Source organism: Cyprinus carpio, chromosome A23 (assembly GCF_018340385.1).
Source record: "Cyprinus carpio isolate SPL01 chromosome A23, ASM1834038v1, whole genome shotgun sequence".
NCBI lineage: Eukaryota > Metazoa > Chordata > Actinopteri > Cypriniformes > Cyprinidae > Cyprinus > Cyprinus carpio.
In genome coordinates, this window is record NC_056594.1 from 12070727 (window position 1) to 12087309 (window position 16583).

Here is a 16583-nt window from a genome sequence, read left to right on the forward strand (position 1 = left end):
TGCTGAAGGGTCTGCACAACTTTTGTACAAGTTCAAATTGCATTGTTCAAAATACCTGTAGTAGCACAGCAGTGCATACCTGTTTACATTTTATCAAGGTTGGCTAGACTAGATTGTAATACAAATAGTTGAGTTTGCGAGGTGCATACAACATTTATGACAGGTTTTCATGAAAGTGTTGGTCAGTTTGTCTGCTTGACAATCCCATTTTGCACCGCAACAATAAAATTGAAGTGAGATAAACAAACTGAGAAATGTTGCTTTTTAGTTAAAACAGATGTTGCCAAAGTTTTCATTTGGGGACATAATTTGAAGTTGGAAAAGGTAATAAATTGCAGTATATTGCAGAATATCACAATATATTTAAAATCGCAATAATATTGTATCGTGACACAAGTATCAGGATAATATCATATTGTGGGGCCTCTGGTGATTCCCACCCCTAGTGAGACGCTGGTTTTCTTTATCCAGCTGAGAAAACCAACTGGGCTAATCTGAATTAGCTCAACAGAGGTTGCCTATAAAACATGGAATAAACCATGAAATGCTTAAGATTTAAACTGAGAAGCAAACCCAAGGAAAACAGTGGCAGCAGAAAAAAAAGACTCGTTATTAAAAAAAACTTTACTGAACAAGAGGAAACTTTTTAAAGCAAGCAGAATAAGCTGCACACATCAGCTGTGGAATAAAAGAAATATGTTTGTAATAAATTCTTACAATCAGTTGTCATTTGTTGACACAAAGCAGCTGTTTTATATATATGTAAAGAGAGAGCGAGAGAGGCTGTTATGTTTAGAATTATGATCTTTCTAAATAAATAAAAATAAAAATCTCTCCGCATCACCGTAGTGCCATTTTAGTGAATAGCCATTGAACGCAAGCAGCGTACACTCTTCTATGTCAACCGCAACACAAGGATACGTTTTCTACATGTACCTGTATTTATGCTTTGATTTGAATGAAAACAGCGCATCCATGCAGCACGGCTGACACAGAAGAGCGTATGGTGCTTGCATTCAGCGGATATTCTCCAAAATGTCGCTATGGTGATGCGGAGAGACACAGAGGAGACGAATTGTTGAATAAAGACATTATTTTTATTTTCTTTGCATACAAAAAGTATTCTCGTCGCTTCATAAAATTCCGATTGAACCACTGATGGCAGATGGACTACTCTGAAGATGTCTTTCATACTTTTCTGGACCTTGACAGTGTAATTTACTTGGAAGTCTACGGGACAGTCACAAGCCTCCCGGTTTTCATCCAAAATATCTTAAATTATGTTCCAAAGACGAACAAAGCTTTCACGGGTTTGCAGTGCCATGCGGGTAAGTGATTAATGACTAAATTTTCATTTTGGGGTGGAGTATCCCTTTAATCTGGTTTAGAGGGCCATTTGAGTAGGCTTAATTTCTGTCTGGGAAACTGCCCCTGTGTCACCAAATTCTGTTAATTGTGGTTCACTTGTGTTGAATCTATAATATTCCTACAGTATAAGAATAGAAGAGATGAGAGCGACACCACCTACAGCTCCTCTCAAGCCTCCTTAACACATACACACGCTCATACTGTACATACGTCTTCTGTCAGGCTGGAGAGGGCGCCCGGGGCCCGCAGTGCAGAGCCCATCCCATCAGGATCTCGTAGCGGCCGTTGACAGCTCCCTGCATGCATTACGCATTAATACATCCAGCACTAACACATTATCACAGCACTGTCGGAGAGGTACATCAGTGGAAGCTTCTCTAGCTGTCTCTACTTCCTCTCACTCTGTTTATGCCTTTTTGCCGGCTTATTAGTTAGTTGTATAGTTCCTATTATTTCCTACTTTCTTCCTGTCCTAACCTGTTCAGAGCTGGAGGAAAGCAGTTAATTGGCTGCAAGAGACATTTCCAGTTCATCAATAGACTATAAACTCCCACTCTTTCCTCTGGATACTGTGTTTCTGTCCTTGAAAATATGCACTAGAGCATAGGAGGAAACGGCTCATCTTCCTGGTGACCCCAGCAGTCCGTAGCCTCTCGGCTTGCGACACCGGTCACATTCTAACATGCAATTTGCCTGCTTGTCTCAGCCTGAGAGGGCAGCTTATCTGTGCTAACACAGCGGAGTCACGTACACACCTTATACCTTTTGCATTTTAATCAGCTCATTCTTTTCCTCAACACTCATCAACTCTCGGTGACAATAGGTGGAAAAGCACAGACTGTTATTTAATGGGTTTGCAGAGGCAATTCTGCGTACTGTCACAAAACAAACAGAGCGCCACTGAGAAGGAAGCTGTTTATGTGAATCATCATCGGACTCTTCTCAATGTGTACTTCCTGACAGATATATCAGAACTGATTTAAAGAAGCGCTTTACATCAGACTGATGAAATCAGTTGTCTTAGAGGCAGGCTTTTGGGGTTGAGGCTAATCTGTCGAAGCAGAAGTAATGAGTCAGAGCTCAGCTGCCATTAGTTATGACTGTGAGGATGAGGAAAGTACCGGAATGCGTCAGTCCATCTCAAAGGCCATCATAGACTAAACAGACTTGTTTATCATTTAAGGGAAAAAATACACTGCATAGGCGAGGGAGGGGTCGCAATTTGCAACATGTTAGGGATGAATCATGTGGCAATAAATAAAAAATATTTAAAATAAACTGAAACAATAAAATATTATTATATATTATTAAATCATTATACATTATTTTTTAACATTTATATTTATAATATAATTTTTTTGCATTAAAATGCATGTTAAATTTTTTCATGTGCATCTCTCAGTTGCTGTCAGCTGTATTTGACTGCCTTTTTCTATACATATTGTCACATGACAAAAGTTGTGCACAGTTTTTTTTTTTTTCTTTTAATAAGGGGGTGTCACTTCTTACCCACTGACCCATTTTACCCCATTAGTCTAGAGGTTCTCAACCAGGGCAGTAGCTAGGAAATTCTGGTGCCATGTTTTTTTGTTTTGTTTTGTTTTCACAAAATAACAAAACAGAAAATACACACATACACACTTACATACATACAATGGTTCCCTGATAGCACACATACATCACAGAGACATCAATTTGACTTCCTCCACACAAACATTTACAGTGAGTTTTTTGGAAGTGCGAGTGGTTGGTTAGGTAGTGAGCCCAGGCCGATGAAGTGCGAGGTTCAGACGTGCAAAGACGAGGGAGGCACAGTCATCTTTTTTTAGAGAGAGAGAGGAGGAAAAAGAGAATGAACACTTTGATCACACAACACATAAAGTGCCACTGATCTCATCCTTACGATGCCGCTTGCCAGGTTTATCACATGTGTGTGAGTGGGTTTGTGGAGCGTGGTCCTTAGAGACAGGCACAAACCTTTAATTAAACAAGTGGGTTCTCTTAACAGATTTACACAAAGTAAAACCCACAAAAGACTGTAGGCTGATATGACGCACAGAAGAGGTGATGGAACAGGGATGGAGATAGTGAGAATGAATTAGAGCCGATGGCGTGTCTAAGGACAGTAGGAAATGAAACTAGCCCTCTCTGAAGTGACACGGTCCGTTCCTTTTTCAGCATCTCTGTGTTTGTCAATGGCTCATGAATATGTATCATCTAAATAATAATGATAATAATCAGATGGTTCCTCTGAGTATCAAAAATAGATATGTATTCATTTCAGTTAAAAAATGAAATAAAGAGCATGCGAGGAGTATACTGGTCATGGTTTTATATAAATTTACAATTAGTGGTAACTGAAGCTTTAAAGCTTTAAAGCAAAAAGGATACAAATGGTAAAAATGGTCCATGAAACCAAATAAGTAAAATAAAATAAGTTCAAGTAGAAGTTAAAATGACTAAATCAAAAATTAATAAAGATGACAAGCACATGAGATTACTAAAATTAACATGACAAATAAAAAATATTAAAATAAAAGATCATTTAAAATATCATTAATTCAAATATATAAGTATATAAAGTATGCAAATAATACTAAAAGAACACTGATTCACTGGCAAAATCTGATTCACGTGTGATTTGTTTACATTCTTCTTAAGAGAAATTGCAGTCTATTCATCACACATGCTTATCATATGGCTTCAATAGACTTGGACTTGGAATATATATATATATATATATATATATATATATATATATATATATATATATATATATATATATATATATATAATGCATTAGTGGCCAGGGTTTAAGATCTGTTTGGAACAACATAAGTAAATGATGAAAGAAATTTCATTTTTGTGTAAATCATTTCTTCAACTTCACTCCTGAGTGGTGGATTGTTTAATAAGAAATAGACTTTTTAAAAAAGTCTTTTGCAGAAAAAATGGTGCTTTCTTATTTTCAGAGTGAAGAAAGCTGATTAGGTCCCTCCAGCATTAGGACGGGTAGCTGAAGCATAGCAATTGAGAATGTTTTGTGAATGCAAAGCTTGCTTGAAATGGTCCGTGGTGAATTAGAGTGACTTGTTTGTACACCCACCCAGCTGTGACCGAATATTCAAGTCTGGGGCACTGAGCTGTTCTTCAGCCCGGGTTAAGCCACTTCATTCTGCCATCTGTATCGACACGGGGCACGTCTGAGCCGTGTGGAGGTGCTGGGAGACCATGCCTCATTTTAACCCAATCGTATCTCAGTAGTAGTGTTCGTGTTTGGAGTTCACCCATGAACTCCCACCTTAAAAACACTTTATAGTGTGAACATGACAAGCAGCCAGCCAATTATCCGAACACGACCAAGAGTACATCATGTTATTAGTGATAACATTAATATTCATAAAATGTATTTATATTAATAAAACTTTGGCACGTAACTCATCTTCCACCATGTGTGCTAGATGCATGAATAAGTACAAGAATAGTGTTTAAAACTTAAAAACCAAGTCCAGCGAGCAACTACATAGCAACACTCTAAGAGCCACTAACAACATCTCAGATGGTGTCAAATGTTATTCATGCATTTTCTAAACTCACTTTCTCCTTTCCTTGTTTTTCAGCCCTGAAGGACCCATGCAGCGACGTGACCTGTAGCTTTGGCAGCACCTGCATCCAGTCATCTGACGGTCTGTCCGCCAAGTGCATGTGTCCTCTGAGTTGTGAGAACGTCCCCAAGAACGTGGTGTGCGGCAGCGACGGCCTGGACTACCAAAGTGAATGTGAGCTCAACATGAAAGCCTGTGCCGCTCAGAAGAACATCCGTGTGCATCACCAAGGCCGCTGCGGTGAGTCTGTTGAGCCTTTATTTAGTCATTAGCATTCCATTTATTGTGATTATCACATGTAGTTCTGTTACCATCTTGCCATTCTTGCATTGTAGCTTCCTTCAAAGTGATCGCAGGTCGTTTTGACTGCTTTTAGAATGCAGTTGTGGTCAGTGTTGGGAAGTGTTACTTTTAAAGTACAAGGGGCCCCTTCTTAAAACATATAGGCAAGCTATAGTATATAGCTAAACATACCAATTGTGCAGTGAGAAAATAAACTTGTTACAAAGAAAAGCATGTTGAATTCAGTTAATATGTATTTATTTGTTTGTTTTGTATGATGAACATAATGATTGCATTATTACTATGAAATATTGTGTAAAAAATAATAATATATAATTAAAAAAAAAATAATAATAATAACAACAAAATAAAAAAATTATACAACACAGAAAAAAAGTAACATAAGTTGATGTTATGTATTTGTAAAAAGTATTAAATAAAATTAAATGAATATGCAAGTAACGCAGTTCAACAAGAACATTATAAAAAATGTAAAAAATAAATAAAATAAATAATAATAATAATAATAATAATAATAATAATTATAATTACAATTTTAATAAAATGTAACACATCAATTTTTATTGTGTTATCCCCTATGTGATTTTGGATTCTGAATGTTTGTAGAAGAGTATTGTGGCTTAATTTTGAGTAAAAAAAATTCAACAGATCAGTTATTCTGCTGAAAGCTCCTGTCACATAACACTTGGCCATGCTAACTGTCTGGGTTTTTGAGCTCTTCTTCTTTGATTAAATCCTGGCTGTTTCATGTTAGTGGGGAGTTTGAGTCATGAGGACAGAGTGTCGTTCATGAAAAGCCCCCTTCCCACCCTGCACTGCCTAATGACATTTCCCTTCCACGCTGCCTGACGAGCTGTCAGCTTCTTTTTTCAGCTTATTCCGCCCCTCTCTGACATTTCAGATTTTTATTTTGATCTCTTTTATTCATCTGTACTCCGTGATGAGGTCTGGACACGTTCACATTTTTAAGAGAAAACTGGCATGTTAGGAAAGTTTCCCGTATATTCGCTCTAGCATACCCTGCACTCTCAGAGGCTGATCATTATATCATTTTCAGTTGCTTCCTTATTCCTTATTGGTTAACGAAGATCAAACTCTCCTTCTTATTTAACCTTGCCGTTTTTTGACTGAACATTATTGGACTCTTGTTAAAAATGTAGGATGGTTCGATGAATCACAGCCAAGTCTGCAGTGCCAAAAAATCATTTTCTTAATCTGCATTTTTGTCTTGTTTTTCAGTTAAAAAAAGATCAATTTAGATATTGAAGATAGTGAAACTTGTTTTAAGAGAGTTTTCTTTAAAGTAAGTATATTTTTCTTACTTCACTGGCATTGGAATTGTTCTAGTGCACAAATCTAACAGGAGTTTGAGAGCTTTCTGCCCATGGGGCTAGAAACATAAACGTTATTGAAAATATATTTTGTGTTTTATGAGTGTTTTATGCTGAGATATTTAAAAGAAAAAACAACAACTAAGAAACAAGATAAAAGTACCAGTTCAGAAGATGATTTTTGCTGTATTTTTTTATAAACTTTCTGAAAGCAAGTCTTGTGTCTTGTATGGGGAGTGTGACATTGTGGTGTTTCCTGCGGCAGAGCGAGGCAGACAGACTCGGAGGGAAGTCACCTCTTGTAAATGATGGCTCTCTGGGTGGCAGGGCTAGATGAATGCCTCGGGTCCCAGAGGACGTGTGGAGTATGTTTCTCTGCGGCTCTTGGGAGAGTGTCTTTTTTTTTTTTAACCCCCTCGAGAGTACAAAGCACCAAGGAGGACAGACATCAACAACTCTAAATCTAACTTAGAGACACCATCCTTGCGGTTACTGACTCAGTCAACACTTACAAATGGTATTTTTATCACTGAAGGACACTACATTTACTTGTATTGTTTGAAAATAAGAATGATATTAAATAAGACTGAATAAGAAAAAATGACATCACAAAAAAAGTCAAGTCATGTTTTATTACTGTCTTTCACTGCATATAATCATATGCTTTGTTTTCAAGGAAAAATATTTAAACATCCTTAACATAAGAAAATGTTTTGAAACAGAAGTATTCATTACCTTTGTTTTGTTTTGCAAGAAAACATCCTTAAAAGAGGTTAAATTTACTTGTGAAGCAAAAGCAGTAATTATTATTTAAATAATTATTATTTTGTCTTGTTTTCAGGAAAACATATCTAAACATCTTTTTAAAAAAAAAAGTTTACTTGAGTAACAAAAATAATAAATGTTAAAACGTTTATAAGAAGAAAATATTATAAAAATTATCGCATCTTTTTAGATCGCATCTTTTTTCAGGAAAAACACTGTTGTTCTACACAGAGAATTGAGGCATATGCAAACATGCCTAATACTATATATATATATATATATATATATATATATATATATATATATATATATATATATATATATATATATATATATATAAAAAAATTCATAAAAGATAAATTTACTTGAGAAAGAAAGAAAACATAACATCTCAACCTTAAATGACAATACATTTGCTAGAAAAGTGTAGTGTTGTATTTCAGGAAAGCACATCTAAACATTTTAACAACTACTTTATTTTGGCTTCTGAAGTAAATGTATCTTGTTTTAAGGATGTGTACATGTTTTTTCTATAAAAAAACAAACCCACAATCAATCCCACAGCACTACAAAAGCAAACATAAACACAAAAGAAAAACACTGTTGTTCTACACAGAGAATTGAGGAACAAAACAAACAAACCCACAATCAATCGTACAGCAGGACATGGGCCACTGTTCTTTCAAAGCACACTTAGACACATTTTTTGGCCAGCTCTGTATACACATTCATTCCCGTAAATAGCGGCTACAGCCACTGTTCCTCCAAAACATGCATTAAGGTCTTGGCCAGCAACTGTCAGGCGCACAGATACAGGGTGTGGACTAATGGAGCGGCCTCATACACACTCCCTGCTGGAGCGGGGGCTCAGTGTGTCGGGCTAATTAACAGCCAACCCTGCATGGTACTGTTAGGCAGCGATACACTGAATGCTGGCTCCAGCCGGCCTCTCTTAATGGGAGCTAATGGTTTCTCCAGTGGTAATGGCTGGCTTGCATGGCGAGATGTTGTTGGAGGCACTGCCCGCATTGTGCTGGACCGTTTTGGTCGAGCTCCATACTCCCCTCCTTTGAGAGCCGTCATATTATTGTGTTAGTATACACCAGTCTCTGACCTGGCAGCAACACTTTGTCAGCCTGCTTCTCTACTTGGGCTTTTATGCTTAATGCTTGTATATTTGAAGAGTTTGGTTCCAAAACGCTATAAATCCATTTGATTAATTTGAGTAAAAATGTGTTTTCTTTACCAAGAAACTGGCAAGATGAAAACCACTATTTTCTGTTTCAAACTTTCACATAGCATCTTTAGATTATAATAACATTAAAAATTTAAATCCAGATTTTGATTTTCAAAGATTTATTATAAAACAATATTTTTCCCCCAAAATGCAATAAATCCATTGAATCAATATAAAAGTTATTTTTCTTATTAAAAGTGTTGAAAATACATAACAAAGTAAGCTGATCCACATTACAGCCTCAGAACTTGGTCAATACTAATCTTATTAATAGCTTACGTTTCTTCCCCACCGCAGAAACCACCACAGGTTCATCAATGGCTTCAAAATTATTCATTTTTCAGGGCTGCACGATAAATCACTTGCGATTGTCATGCGCATCTCGTCAGTAAAGCCGGTTCTGTGATCAGTAGTAAATCTCCATCACATGCTTTCAGATGGAGCAGCATTTAATACACAGAGCCATAGATCACTGACAAGCTACGTAATATTGCTTTCATAATCAAAGGAGATTCATCTGTGATTATGAACGCGATATTGCGTAGCTTGTCAGTTACTGTTTACAGTGCGTGGAATGGTGCGCTGTGATTGGATCAGCGGATGTATCGCATTCTGCAGAGAAGGGAGACTGGTGTTTGTCACGGTTTGGAAAGATAGGGCGAAAACATGACAGAATAACACGGCGGATATCGCATTTTGCGTAAAATTACAAATTGACTTTCAATACCGACCAGATACAATACTGATTTTGGTGGGAACTCAATTTAAAAAAAAAAAGGTGTTTATTGCGTTTTGAAACCAAACTCTTTATTTGTTTTTAATTCAGAGCTTTAGATCTATTGAGCTTGATATGCGTGCATTTAGGGTGCAAACTTTGGCATATTTACATTTGAAATAAGACAATAAGAAATGTGACCTCCAAAATGTCTATAGGTCATGTTGTTTTACAGTGCAAATATATATTATATATTATATTAATTATATATTAAATATATTATTATTATAAGACTTTCTGGTTTTCCAGGAAGACATCTCAGCAGCCTTAAAACAATAAAAAATTAATCTGAGAAACAAAAATATTCAGAAAAAAACAAACATCAAGAGGATAAATTTTACTTGAGAAACAAAAATAATCTAATTTTGTTTTGTCTTGATTTAAAAGAAAACATCTATACAACATTATTCATTAATTCATGTATTTATTTAGTTATTTATTCTTTTGTGCTAGAAGTACTGGGTTTGATTTGTGTGCATTTAGAATGGGTTGACTTAACTGACTGTAACCTTAAATTATATATAAAAAAAACATAACTAAACATCCTTAAAAGTAAGGATGTAGGGAAGCTTAGATATTTTTCTTCTTGTAAAACATGACAAAAATACTGATTAAGAATGAATGAATGAATGAATGAATAAATGAATTTATTTATGTATGTATGTATTGATTGATTGACTGAAATATTGAATTTGATTTGTGTGCATTTAGGGTGGGTTAGTAGCTTACTAGTCAGTTTCTAGCCTAATTAGTCGACTAGTCATTCAGGAAAGAGCCACTGGCTAGTTGATTCTGAAAATATGTTGTTTTATACATCCCTAGTGTGCATGTGTCCATCTGTGTGTTATTTGCTTTCATGATGTCTCTCTATCTCTGTGGCTTTGTCTCCATTTCCCGCTTATTTTGTTCCCACTTTCTTGTTCTCTTTTTTTTGCCTGTGTTCTTCCTCTCCTCTCATTCTTTGTTTTGTTTACGTGTTTTGTCTTCCTTGTCTAATTTCCTCTGTCCTTTCTTCTCTGTCTCTCTTGTCTTTTTTCTCTCTGTCTTCATGCTTCTTTCTCTCCTGTGATTGTGCGACTCACTCGCAGCTCAGCATTGTCTTAGCACGACACCGGCTGATAAGTCCTTTGTGTCGTCTTATTTCTGAAAAAGTGTGGAGGCTGGCGAAACTGTCACACTTATTTCAATAATCATCATGGCATTTCTATTACAATTATGATCTTGCCATACAGGGCCGGGGCCCGGAGCCCCCTGCAGCCACAAAGACCCATCAGCTCCCACATACTCATCACTCCCATCCCTTCAGCTGTCACCCTTATCTTTTTCACATTTTAGTATTTCTTCTCAGTAAATGACACACCATTGACAACAGCTCCATCAATAGTGCCTAGAAGATGCTTTGAAAAAGCAGAACATTCTAGTCAAAAAATGGCATTGTTGCTGTAGAGAAGTGGTTAGGGCATGTGCTCAGATACCAAAAACTCTGGTCCTGGAGGTGCGCTGTTCTAAAGAGTTTAAATTAGTGCTGTCAAAATTAGTTCTGCATTAATTTAATGCAATTAACTTAGCAGCTAAAATAACCTAATAACCCAGCTGCTGTGGTGTCTGTTAATCAGAGAACAAAAGAAAAAAAGATTAAATCAATAACTTCTGTAGCTTAAAGGATTAATCTATATTTAATTTTATAATTTAGTGTTTGATAATTGTATTCAATTTCTGTATATTACTGACTTACTGAAGGGTACAGGTAGTTAAATATAACCTTTATTGTAGAGTTTGTATAAAGATTGTTTTAAGTTCATTTAAAGTAGAAGTTGTTATTGTTAAGATGTTGAAGTTAAGTCTTATAAATGTTAAAATTGATAGCTCTCAATTATACTGTAATGTTGAAGGGCCATAGTCAATGGTTAAATATTAGGAAAAAGAAAACAATTACAGAGACATCAGTAGTATTGGTATCAGTGATACTCACCTTCAGTCATAACAGATGCTATTAAACAAATATATACTTTCTTTATGTTTTTCTACATTCATTTAAAGATTGAAAGTGAAATTTAAAAACTTTAATGATAAGTGGGATTATTCATGAATAATTTCAGAAAAAAATGTGAAAATAATTAGTTAACATTTTAATCAACTGACAGCACTAGTTTAAATCTAACCTTTATCAAAAAAAAAATCTAATCAAGATCTTCAGGAAAAATATATGTATACTGCTGTTTAAAAGTTTGGGGTCGGTAAGATTTATGTATTTAATGTTTTTGAAAGAAGGTTGCATTTATTTGATTAAAAATACAGTAGAACAGTGAAATATTATTACAGTTTGAAATAACTTTTCTGTTTTTAATATATTTTAATATGTCATTTAAAAAAAAAACACACACTTTTGCAGAATAGTTTAAATGTGATTGATTCATGTTGAAACTAAACTCGATATTATGTTATTAAATAGCCCGATATGAAGCTAAGGTGCTCATGTGTGCGATACGTGTTTGAGTTTGGCTCTTGTTACACTTTTCTCCCTGTCATTACTGTTGTTTTTAGGGTTGGAAATGTGAATAAGAACATATCTCCTTATAAAAACTTCTAGACCCAAATTGTTTGTTTTGCAGTGGTTCAATAAAAAATATGACAAAAGTAATGTGTATGCTAGTTGTTAGTTTCTGAATTGAATGTGATGATTGAACTGAATAATAGAAAAAAGAACAGAGACGAAATTGCCATCTTTGTACTGTGTTGGCTTACATAAAGAATTTACTTTTTTATATACTTTTTAAGATGTTTGTCATCGGATGCAGTAAATACTCTCACAGTATGCAAATTTGGATGCAGTGAATAGAACACAAAGTCTAGTGTGATCTCACCTAAACTATTCTATTAACTACTAAAAATAATAATGACAAAAGGCCTAAAAAATGTAATTGCGAGGCAACAGAATGGATGCCGTGTTGTGCAAGATTGAATCACCCTTCCCTAATACCGCAAAAACATAGCATGGTAATAAAAAAGAACATTGCAGTATTATAGTAATCAAAAGAACATTGCTACACTAATAGGCTTTCTGTTAGTATGCTAACTGATTCCTAAATGAAAACACAAAGAAAGCTTTGGTAGTATTTGGTAACATTTTGGCAATATTTGGCTAGCAAGCTAATAGATCAGATTATCAACATTATATCAACAGAAGACAAATGACATCAAACAAGAGTCATGAACTGCCATCTCGGTCTGACACATTTTTTTTCACTCTTGTCCTCAGATCCTTGCAGTGATACTCTGAACAGCTTGAGTATGGGCTGTCGGGTGAACCCAAAGACCTACAAACAGTTTACCTTCGCCCCAGCCGATTCCTGCCCGCCCGACAATACGCCCATCTGCGCCAGCGACGGCCACACTTACGATAGCGAGTGTCAGATGGAGCGGACGGCCCTGCAGAACAACCTGGAGCTCAAAAAGATTTCTTCAGGCAGCTGCAAGGAGAAAGGTGAGTTCCTCCTAGAGCCGAGTTGTCATAGACTCCCAGGAGCTCATGCTCGTGTCTGATAAAGGAGCCCTACGGCCGCATTTGATTTATTTAGTCATGGCTGCGGTGAGAAGGCTCTGGACAAATTAAGTCAGGTTAGCAGTACTGTCATGCCTACACGATACCAATCTCCACAAATCCAATTTGCCTGTCGGGCTCTGGCAGGTGTATTGTGGCAAGGCTGTATCTTCATGGATGATGAAAAAGATCGTCCCTGCTTCGCTCTGAAGCCCTGTGGCAAAGCGCAGAGAAAGTGTGTGTTCAGCTGTGATAGTGCGCAGCTTAGTGTGTATGTGTTTGTGCCGTGAGCGATAGTGGTGTTATTTGTGGGCCACTGTTGTCCCAATACAGAGCAACTGTTTCTGTGCCAGTGTAACTTGAGAAACAATAGCATTTGTCTCAGATGTATTTCTTACTTTGTACATGTGTTTGGGATCTGCTCAGGCAATATGTGAATCAAAATGTATCACTCACATTATTAGTGTTAATACTTGTTATTTGCTATAATTGCCATAATTTTTATTTAAAAAAAAAAAAACATTCACATTGAGCTACATTAAAGGGTTAGTTCACCCCAAATATCATTAATTACTCACCCTCATGTTGTTTCAAACCCGTAAGACCTTTGTCCATCTTCGTAACACAAATTAAGATATTTTTGATGAAATCCGAGAGCTTTCTGGCCCTGCATAGGCCTTGAACTTGGTAGTTGCTGTCTATGTAGGGTCAGAAAAATCTTGGATTTCATCAAAAATATCTTAATTTGTGTTCTGAAGATGAATGAAGGTCTTACTGGTTTGGAACGTCATGAGGGTGAGTAATTAATGATAGAATTTTCATTTTTGGGAGAACTATACCTTCAAAGGTGAACATGATCTTCAGCCTCCATATCTCAAAACCTCCTCAAAACATCCTTCCGATCCTAATGAAATGTGTATCATGTTATTGCTAATCAAAAGAATCTTTCTTGAACAGTTATTAATATGCTATGCTAGGAGACTTAGCTGAAAACTGAAGGCTAAATGAAAACAAGGAAAGGCAAACATTTTTAACTTTGCTAATATTTTGTTAGCTAGCTAACATTTTAGCCTACTATCTTAACACAATGCTAACTGGCTAAGAAAAGCTATATTTTCATTAGTTACAACAAGATATTGTGATAATGTGCTATATTTTTGACCAGACATTACAAACGGCTTCCAAACGGGATATGATTATGTGGGGTGGATTGATTTACTCCAGCAGCATTTTAAGAGAGAAATAGTTCCCTACAATCAACTGAAAATTTTCTTTTAGGTCTGTTCTTGTATGAAGCACACAGTTTTTACAATAATTCCAGATGGAGCATGTTATTGTTATTCAAAAGTGCCTTTTATAGTGCAGCTTAGCATTATGGTACGCTAGAACACTAAGCTATTAGTTTGCTAACTAAAGGTTAAATGAAAGCACAAAAAGTGGGATGTTTACTTGTCAACTGTTTCCATTCAGAAATCTAGGCAACTTACATTTTTTAGCTTTGGTAATATTTGGTTAACTAGCTAACTTAGCCTACTAGCGTAACACAATGCTAGCTAGAAAAGTGAGCATTGGAAAAAAGTTTTTATTTTTTATTTTTTTTTTTTATGGTTAGAACAAAATGTGATAACTTGCTACATTTTTGATCTGACATTGCTAAGTATCTGACAGAGGGATATAATTCTTTAGGGATATGTTTCACAACACCATATTCTCCTCCACACCCTTACGAAAATTTACCATGGTTTTATTATAACCATTGATTACCATTTTTATAACCACAGTTTTAATACAAATACCATTGGTAAACTAAGGTTAGTGTGTAGCAGAACCATGGTTAATTTGTGATTACCATGGTTTTAACTATAGTAACAATGTTTTTTTTGGTTTTATTTGTAGTAAAACCATGGTTAATTTCATAAGGGCAATCTCTCATACTGTAGGTCTGTTCTTGTGTGGAACTCCCAGTTTTCACAATCCAGTCGATTCACAGTGGATGAAATCATGTCTTGTCCTAGTTTTTTATCTTATTAAATATTCTTTTTTACTCACAAATTCGTCACACTGTGGAAGTAATAGGGTTGTGAAAGCCATTTTATGTGGAGTAAAACCAGTTCATGAAATTCCACTTCCATTCCTATAGCCTCCTAGCTTCCTTTAATCAGCATTGTTAAAGATAGGTTGGATAATGGAATCAAACACAAATCAAACTCAGATTGTGCAGTAACATAATAGGTCTCTTAATTTTCTCAAACAGATGAGAAAATGGCTTTAATTACACACCACCTCGGCCCGTCTGTGACAGCTTAACACAACTGTATAAGTGGGGAAAAAAACACCCCAAATAAATCTGAATTGAATTAGATAATTGATTAAATAATCAGGCATGGTAATTAATTTAAAACCCCTGAGTGAGTCAATATCCGATGTCTGATTAACGAGAGAGAAAGAGAGATCCCTCCAGTCAGTGTTGATTAGCACCAGGACGCTTACTGCCATTCTCCACATTGTTGATGCATGTATACGTGTGTCTCTGGTCTCCAGGGGGCTGCCCGAATGGTTGTAAGTTCAACGCCATGTGTTTGCTGGAAAATGGAGAGTTTCGGTGTTCCTGCGACCCCATACAATGTGATGGCACATACAAGCCCCTGTGCGGAATGGACGGAAAGACATACCTCAACGACTGTGAGAGGAAACTCGAAGAGTGCTGGACTGAAACAGACATCCCTGTCAAGCAACAAGGGCCCTGTGGTGAGTGTGGGGAATTATTGGATAGTTCCGTACAGATGTTTTGCTGTGTGTTCTTGTAATTTTATGTTGCTGAAATAGATGTTGTTTAATTAGCATTATATGTCTGCTTGTGTTTGGTTGTGTCCTGTGGGAAACTCTTGTGGAAGGTGCTCATTCTCGTTCATTTCCATGCCGTTCTCCGCTCTGATGACACATGAAACACTGACTTCATGTTTCATTCATGTCCTTACCCCTCTAGTGCCAGTCATCCACGCCAGTCCTTCCATGTTCAAATGTCTCGTCATTTCCCCCTTTGTCCTTTTGTGTCCTTTTTTGGCTGTCTTTAAACTGTTTTTTCTGTTCCAGTGTGTCTCTCTGTCTGTCTTGTCCATGTGACGTCCGCTAAGGGTCGCCACCGGACACACCACTCGTTGCGAGCGGGGAAGAGTTCTACCTCTGACCTTTCTTATTGGAATTCTGACCTGTGGGTCTCCTTCAGGGGGCCGTCAATGGGCTGGTTTGATGTCTTTTTTCTACCTGCACCTCTTTGTCTCTGTCTCTTGTGTTTGTTTGCGTGATGGAGGATGGTTGGAGTGGCCATCCCTGCAGCTCCAGTCTTCATGGCACTATTTAAAGGGGAAGTGAGGTCATAGAGCTCTTCTTTATTTTTATTTTTTTATTTTTTTTTTTGAGTGCTGTTTGTCTTGATTAATCATTTCCCAATTGTTCTGACCCTGTTGTTGCCCCGCCGCCTGTTTGCATGGATGCATGCATATAGCCCCCTTGATAGGAGCTATGTTAGTTCCTCTGTTACGCTTAAGGACAGAAACAGAATCTATGCAAGTACGCAGATGTAAAAACTCAAAATGTGGAAGTGAGCATTCCCATATTTAAAGTGTTCTGGCATTACTTTGGCAGTAGAAAACCATTT

General features: G+C 36.5%; 1 protein-coding gene across 1 annotated transcript in view; it reads left to right on the plus strand.

Annotated features, from left to right (window-relative positions):
• Nucleotides 1-16583, plus strand: part of LOC109045062 (agrin) — a 267061-nt gene that overhangs the window by 140134 nt on the left and 110344 nt on the right. Inside the window, exons 6-8 of the mRNA XM_042713167.1 lie at nucleotides 4989-5213; nucleotides 12644-12868; nucleotides 15467-15673. Coding sequence (XP_042569101.1) covers nucleotides 4989-5213; nucleotides 12644-12868; nucleotides 15467-15673 — 657 coding nt within the window. The remainder of the gene's footprint in view (nucleotides 1-4988; nucleotides 5214-12643; nucleotides 12869-15466; nucleotides 15674-16583) is intronic.